Below are 8,141 nucleotides of genomic sequence, written 5' to 3'. Positions count from 1 at the left end.
GAAGCGCCATACTTGTTTCTGTTGTCCATAGAAATCCATCTCTAGTCCTTTTGTGAATCTTGCCCAGTAATCTGTTTTTGTTTTTCTTACCATTTGATGAGTTTCAGTCCTTATTCTTTTATATTCTTCATATGATTCATTCGTTTTTTCTGACTTGTATTTTAGGAAAGCTTTCTTTTTTTGGTGACATTTTTGTTTAATATCTAGTGTAAACCATGGTGTTTTCGTTGACCACTTTTTGTTTATTATTTTCGTTCCAAGTGCTTCTCGGACAGCATCCAGAATATTTTTCTTAAGTTTTCTCCAGCTAGTCTCTACATTGCTTTCATTTTCGATATTCTCCATTTGTATTTTCTGTTCTAGGCTTTTTTGATATAATGATTTTATGGAGTCATCTCTTAAATGTTCTATTTTTTTCTTCTGAATTGGTTTGTTTAAGCTTCTCTTTCCATCTTTCATTAAATCTAATTTTACCAAGTACCAAATAGTGATCGCTTCCCACATTGGGTGACGTCAAACTTCTCACATCCACTATCTGTTTATGGTGAATATTTCTGTTTGTGACCACATAATCTATCATTGATCTATGTCCTCTTGTATTTTCAAACGTGTATTTGTGTTGAATTTTATGATCAAAAAATGTGTTGGTTCTCCTTAGTTCGTTCGATGTGCAGAATTCCACCATTCTCTTTCCGTTTTCATTGATAACTTTTTTATTAAACCTTTGTTTTATTCCTGGTATTACCTCGTCTCCTATTCTGGCATTGAAATCTCCCAATAATATAAGTAATTCATTTTGCATCACTTCTCTTTCCACTAATGTTTGTAGCTCATCATAAAATTCTTCTTTATCGCTGTCAGGTTTATAATTATGTCAATAATTTTGCTGTTCGACCTCATTTTTACTAAAAGTATTTTCTGAGATATGTACTGGCACTCTTTAATTTGATCTTTATATTTTGTTTTGATCATTATTGCTACACCTTCCTTTGCTCTTTCTTGTTTCGGAACCCCACTATATATTAGTAAATGTTCTCCAAGCCGCGTCTGTCCTTTACCTTTCCTCTCCATTTTTTATTAATAGAAAAACTGGTTCTGCTTATGTTAAAATGTTTTGCCGCCTCTGATATCTTAGTTATCTTTTAATTTCGTTACAATTCTTGCTTTAATATATTGTAGAGTTAAGTCGTTTGTTTTATTCCTTAGTAATAATAAAGATAATTACAATAACCCTATTTTATGTAAAAACTATCATTTATATACTCTTAATAAAATGCAGGAATTCAAAATAATATCAAAATTAAGACCTTAATAATTATTACAATTTATAAATTAACATATGTATTCAAGTGATTGTTGTTTGTTTCTTTATTTTATTATTTGTCTGTCATAATAAATATAATATAATGTAAGACCAATCAAATACCCTGCTTAAAATGATTAAATCTTACTAAGAGTCGTATCAGTTTTTTTAGGAACCAGCTGTACATTTATTTTCGATGTCGCTTATTAAAAAATGAATAAACTTATTGTAAAACACATACAGATTGTAATTGATCCGTTTTCGCCGTCTCTCCGACTATCATCTTGGCCACTCCCGGTCACCTGCACTAATATTATTATAGAAAGGTCGTCAGCAGACAGGCCCGAAGATAGTGCAGAGCAAAACAGAGCGGGAAAAACGCATAATATCTAGTATGCAAGGTGCCTGGCAGACGCGATGCGCGCAATTTGTCGCTTGTCTGTGCATTTTTGCGTCGTCGCGTTCTTCTTCTTGTTTAGCAGAACAGAATCCCTTCCTGGTTCCATTAATTAACCTCCGTCGTGATATGGGAACCGGCGATGATTGCTGGTGGTGCTGGTGGTAGAGCCGTCGACCGGCGACCGCGTCCGGCCAAGATACCGACTTGCACCTAAGCATGCGGGACATGGCATTCTATTGAGGAAATTGTACGCGTTTATTAGAAATGTTTATGCATTAGTACCAGACGTCGAGACAAGACCTGTATATATACGAGTGCGAATCATTACTTATGTCTACGAATATCGATCGTACAGTTCCTTTACAAAATACAAATATAAATACAAACGATAAAACTTAATCACACATATAAAACGGATCGAAATTAAAGATTTAACATGTATATCATTCATAACTAACTCAATTTATGCATAATGACTGCAAATAAATTATTAAATAGACGACTGATGAAGCTTTATAAATTATTCTTCTTTATCAACTTGTTTATTTAGAAAACAGATTTCGTGGTGAAATATACATACATAAAAACAAATCAACACTGTAGTTCAACAATTGGTTGAATACAAAAAAAAATTAACAACAAACCATTATCTTCAACAAATGGTTGAATACATCTTCGAAATAAAACTAACTCAGCTCAAAATTTTACCTTCCAAACTCTAAAAATCTAAATTCATTATCATCAAACTGTATGCGTCCACTCTCATACGTTTTGTCCATCTTCTTCTTCTCATTGCGCCGTCTCCTTTCGAAGGTTGGCGATCCAAATGGCAATTGTAGTTTTGGAAACTGCTGCGCGAAAGATCTCTGCGGATGAGCGGTCGAACCATCTCCTCAGGTCTTTCAACCACGAGTTCTGGCGTCTTCCTACTGATCTTTTGCCCTGTACTTTTCCTTCCAGTATAACTTGAAGTAATTCATATCTTTCGCCTCTCAGCACATGACCCAAGTATTGCATTTTCCTCTCTTTGATTATTCTTAGTAATTCTTTTTGTTTACACATGCGACGAAGTACCTCAACATTAGTAACTCTTTGTACCCATGGAATCCTCAACATTCGTCTGTATATATACATCTCAAAGGCATATATTATTTTTTCTATTTCAGAGTCCATTGTCCAACTTTCACAGCCATACAGTAAGACAGAAAAAACGTAATATCTGATCATTCGGATTCTAAGCTGTAGACTAAGGTCTGATCTTGTAAAAAATGTTTTAATGCTCATGAATGTTTTCCTTGCTTGTTCGATTCTTGATAGGATTTCTTTTTTTGGATTACACTGACTATTGATATTTGTTCCCAAATATTTTATGGAATTTACCTGTTCTATTATTTGACCCTTGGCATACACCTGTACGTTTATTGGTGTCTTTGAAAATACTAAAGTTTTAGTTTTGGAAACGTTTAGATGTAAACGGAACATTTCGCTGTGGTGAACTACCGCATTTATTATATTTTGTAGTTCTTGTGCGTTGCTTGCTATTAAGACGGTATCATCAGCATATCTGATGTTGTCTATGCTGATTCCGTTAATCTTAATTCCGCCTTGGACCTCGTCTAATGCTTCTCTGAATATAGACTCCGAATACAAATTAAAGAGTAGCGGTAATAAGACGCAACCCTGTCTCACTCCTCGTCGGATTTGTATGTCTTCGGATGTTGTGTGCTCTATTTCAATTGTTGCCTTTTAGTGCCAGTATAGTTCTGAGATAATTCGCAAGTCTTGTTCGTCAACTCCAGTTGTTTTCAGAATTTCGATCATCTTTTGATGGTTAACGCAGTCAAATGCTTTTCGATAGTCAATAAAACATGCATATACATCTACATTCATGTCTCTGCATCGTTGCGTTAACGCATTTAAAGCAAAAAGAGCATCTCGTGTTCCCAATCCGTTTCGAAATCCGAATTGAGTGTACACTCATCTGAAACTCGCACTTCTTGTAAATTCGTGTATGGATAATTCTGAGAAAAGTTTTAAGGACATGAGACATCAAGCTTAATATTCGATAATCATCGCATTGTGAGGAATTCGATTTTTTTGGTAATGCTACGAATGTTGATTTTAGCCAGTATGTTGGTATTTTACCTGTGTCATATCTTATTGAATAGTGCTGTTATTAAATCTAGGCTTTTACTTTTGTTATCTGCAATTAGTTTAAGTATTTCGACATTGATATTGTCTGGACCGGTGGCTTTTCCATCTTTCTGAGATTTTACTGCATGAATCACTTCTTCTTTGGTTATTTCTGGGCCTTTTTCATTTATTCGATTATCTGTGGATGGTGGAGAACAAGGTCTATCGTCGTCAAAAAGAGTTTGTATGTATTCTTTCCATCTCTCTAGTTTGTCTTCTGTATCCATAATTTTTTCGTTATTATCATTTTTTAATATTGTTGCTTGTCTCTTTTTGTGTCTACCTGTCATTTCTTTTACTTTTTATGAATATTAAAGGTGTCGTATTCTTCCTGAAGTTGTTCCATCCAGTTTTCTTTCGCCTCCCTGCACTTTTTTCTAATGATTTTGTTGATTCGCTTGTCTTCTACTGGGCTTGTTTTATGTTTTCGTCTTACGTCCATGAGGTCCATGATCTCTTGCGTTATCCATTCTTGTTTTTTGTTGTGTTTTATGAACCCGATGTCTTCTTCTTGTATCTTTGTTATTTTTGTTTTTGGAGCAGTCCATGTTACTTCAATGTCTGTCTGTACCAAGTTTTCGATCGTTTTTATTTCTTCTTCAAGCTTGATACTTATTTCTTTTTTCTGTTCAGGGTTCTTCAGTTGTGAGATGTCTATTTTTCTTGTCACTGTTTTCTTTTTGACTTTGAGAAATCTTTTTAATCTAAAATCCATTATAACTGGATTGTGATCGCTATGTATATCAGCTCCAGGGTATGTTTTCGTAGATTGTATGTACTTCTTAAAGGTGTTATTGAGCAAAATGAAGTCAATTTGATTTCTAACAATTCTGTCTTTTCTGTCTGCAGGTGATTTCAATGTGTATAGCCTTCTAGGATGTTGTTTGAAGAAGGTATTGGCAATTAACAGATTGTTTTCTACGCAGAATTGTACAAGTCTATTAGCGTTAAAGTCACCCATGATCATCGTTATCTCACCTCTTTTTGTCAGTCTCATTATTTCATCTATGTTGTTATAAAAATTTTCGATTTCTTCGTCTGACTTGTCACTTGTTGGAGCATAGACCTGAATAATATGTAGTTTTCTGTGAGTTGTTTGTAATTTCAACATTGCTACTCTATCATTTAGAGGGATGAAGTCTATGACTGATTGAGCAATTTTGTTCGACACTAATATAGCAGTTCCATATTGATGTTCTGGGTCAGTTCCACCTGAATAGTATATGTATCCATGTTTTGTTTTTTGTATTTCTGATCCAGGCCATCTTACTTCACTCATCCCCAAGATGTCTATTTTCAGTCTTAACATCTCGGCTTCAGTGTTTGCCAGTTTCCCGGACATAAATAAGCTGCGTACGTTCCAGGTGGCAATGCGTACTATTCGGTCGTATATTTGTATTCTCTGTGCACTTTCTTGGGTAGTTGACGGGGGGATTCTTCGCACCCTCTCCCCATTTAAGGGGTGCCCCGGACTGAGGGCTATTTTCTTTTTCTCGTCTGCCATTTAGATTTGTGGAAAATATAATGGGGTGGTTTTCCCGTTGCCTTCCCCATGGCAGTACCACAACCATTTAAACTGCTCCAGTCATGCTTGTGGTAATCCAGTTTCAAGCCGGTGCAGGATCATTTCCTCTACGCCTTGAACTGGTACTGATGATCGCTGCTGCCCTTCACCAGGAAGGGATAGGAAGTAGGTAACTAGATTTTGGAAGGATAAAGGAATGGGACATGATTTCTCTCAGTAAGGAATTGAGAGCAAAGCATGGCTTTTGTCCATCGGTTGTTTGATAATTTGGCGACGTGTCCTGCCCAATTTCATTTTAACGACGCGATTTTTTCGATAGCGTCTGTTGTTTTTGTTCTACGACGTATTTCTTCGTTTGAAATTCGGTCTCATAGAGACACACCCAACATCTGGTGCTCCATAGCCATCCGAGTTACGCGAATCTTATTAACTACCTTTTTTGTGAGTGTCTATGTCTCCGCTCCATAAGTGAGTACAGGTAACACATATTGGTCAAAGATTTTCCTTTTCAGGCATATGGGTAGATCCGATTTAAATACATAGTTTAATTTACCAACTAATCTTATGCGACATGGGAGCTCACATGTCTGGTTATCTCTGCCCAACCGAATTTCATGTCCTAGGTACTAATACGATGTAGTCTGCACAATATCCTTCCATCAACGACAATTTTTCGATTTAGCACCAGATTAGTCATTATTTGCGTCTTGTTCATATTAATCTTTAGTCCGACCTCCAAAGAAACGTGATATAATTTTTCAAACATTATTATTGCATCATCCATACGATCGGCTATAAGAACGATGTCATCTGCAAATCTCAAATGACTGAGCTTCTCTCCATTTATGTTGATGTCATGCTCGTTTAGATGTGCCTCCTTACAAGTATGTTCTAAAAGCGTCGTGAATAGCTTTGGAGAGACTGTGTCTCCTTGACGTACTCCCCGCTGTATACAGAATTTATTTGTTTCTTGTTCAGATAGTCTTATGCTAGCTGTGGCATTTTGGTAGATATATTTGATTATGTTAGTGTAGCGATTCTACACTAACATAATTGATGTCTATTCGGCATTCTGCCAATGCTTTTAACATTTTCTGATGGCTTATGGTATCGAATGCTTTCTCGTAGTCGACAAATATCAGTGCCATGGTTTGTTGTATTCTGCAGACTTCACTATCAGGTTCTTTATCACTAGTAAGTGGTCGTTAGTGCTGTATCCCAAACTAAATCCAGCTTATTCTCCCACAAATAGACATCGTTTGGCCTTGGGATTTGTTGATTGTCATTGCAAATGCCAATCTAATCGGAAACTGAATTCGTTTGAATTGAATTGGCACATCTGTAGGTATGATAGGAATCCGTGGTATTAATATATTTTCACCTTTGAACTTGCCATGTAAAATGCTGGCTTGGATAACGTTTTTCATCAATTTTCGAATGACTAATCGCGTACCGTTGCACAGCCGTGGGAGGTTTAAATTACGAAGCAAGATAATTGGAGATCCAGTTTTCAATTGTAAATTATACGGTGGCATGCGTGGCATATCCAGTGAGTTCAAAAATTCTGTGGGAAAATTGACAGCTTCGCTGGCATCGCAAACTGTATCAATAGATTTGTATGATACCAAGTTCTCTGGCAACAACTGTTGTATCTTCAAATTTAAATTGTTGATGTCTGCATTTTTTGCTGCTAAAATATCTCTTTCTGCAAGCCACTCATGATTTATGTACTGTGTGTGTACATCAGGAAATATTTGTTCAATGAGAGTATCTTGCGAATCAGCGATTGTGCAAAAATCGGATAGTAATTTTACGTATCCAGTTTCATCTGTAGCAACTTTTCCATCACCGATATCTAAGAGTTGTTTTGAGAATGTTTCAGCGGATGCATCTTGGAGGATTTGAACGCGCATATTTACTTTCAGCTGTACTTTTTCAACATTATGCCACAATCGAGATGATTTTAAGCAAGCGTTGATCTCATCAGCGTATGTTGAACGTGTAATGACGGGAAGTGTTTGTCTGAAATCACCTGAAAGCACCAACAGAGTGCCGCCAAATAGTTTGTCGTTGTTTTTAATATCTTTCAATGTCCTGTTTAACGCCTCAATTGAATGTTTGTGTGCCATAGTACATTCATCCCAGATGATAATTTTACACTGTTTTAACACGGTAGCCATGGACGATTGTTTTTTAATGTTACACACTGCGTCAGGGTTATTTTGAATATTTAGTGGCAGCTTAAATACTGAATGAGCTGTTCTGCCTCCATCCAATAAAGTTGCCGCAATGCCCAATGATGCAACGGCCAATGCGATGCCATTATTTGATCGTATTTCAGCAAGAATTAGTGAAATAAGGAATGTTTTGCCAGTTCCACCCGGTGCATCCAAAAAGAAGAACCCACCTTGTCCTGCTGAAACTGCGAGCAAAATGCGGTCATAAATGGTTCTTTGTTCGTCATTCATTAGTGGGATGGATAGTAGGAAAACTTTAAAACATGAATTTAATTTTGAGGATTCCTGTATTCTGGCTAAGGAAAAAAACCATTCAAAACGTGTTTTCTTGGAAATGTGTTTCATAAAATCTAATACGTCTTGTATAAATAAAAAGTCAGACATAGATAACTTGAGCAACATTTATTGTTACTTACTGTCAAAACATCAAAAATAAAATAAAGTTTTAATTTTACATATACACACCGTAATACACCTGCATAC

General features: G+C 36.1%; 1 protein-coding gene across 1 annotated transcript; it reads right to left on the bottom strand.

Annotated features, from left to right (window-relative positions):
• Positions 1-6,644: 6,644 nt before the first annotated feature.
• On the bottom strand, positions 6,645-7,889 carry LOC140448732 (ATP-dependent DNA helicase PIF1-like). Its single transcript, XM_072541844.1, has one exon. The coding sequence runs from the start codon at positions 7,887-7,889 to the stop codon at positions 6,645-6,647; it is 1,245 nt and encodes a 414-aa protein (XP_072397945.1).
• Between the last annotated feature and the right edge of the window lie 252 nt (positions 7,890-8,141).

Source organism: Diabrotica undecimpunctata, chromosome 8, assembly GCF_040954645.1.
Source record: "Diabrotica undecimpunctata isolate CICGRU chromosome 8, icDiaUnde3, whole genome shotgun sequence".
Taxonomy (NCBI): Eukaryota; Metazoa; Arthropoda; class Insecta; order Coleoptera; family Chrysomelidae; genus Diabrotica; species Diabrotica undecimpunctata.
The sequence above is the reverse complement of the archived record's forward strand: the minus strand, read 5'-3'. Positions and strand labels throughout refer to the sequence as shown.

Bases quoted from the DNA above. Each gene is read 5' to 3' on its own strand.
- LOC140448732 (XM_072541844.1), bottom strand. From the start codon at position 7,889: ATGAATGACGAACAAAGAACCATTTATGACCGCATTTTGCTCGCAGTT.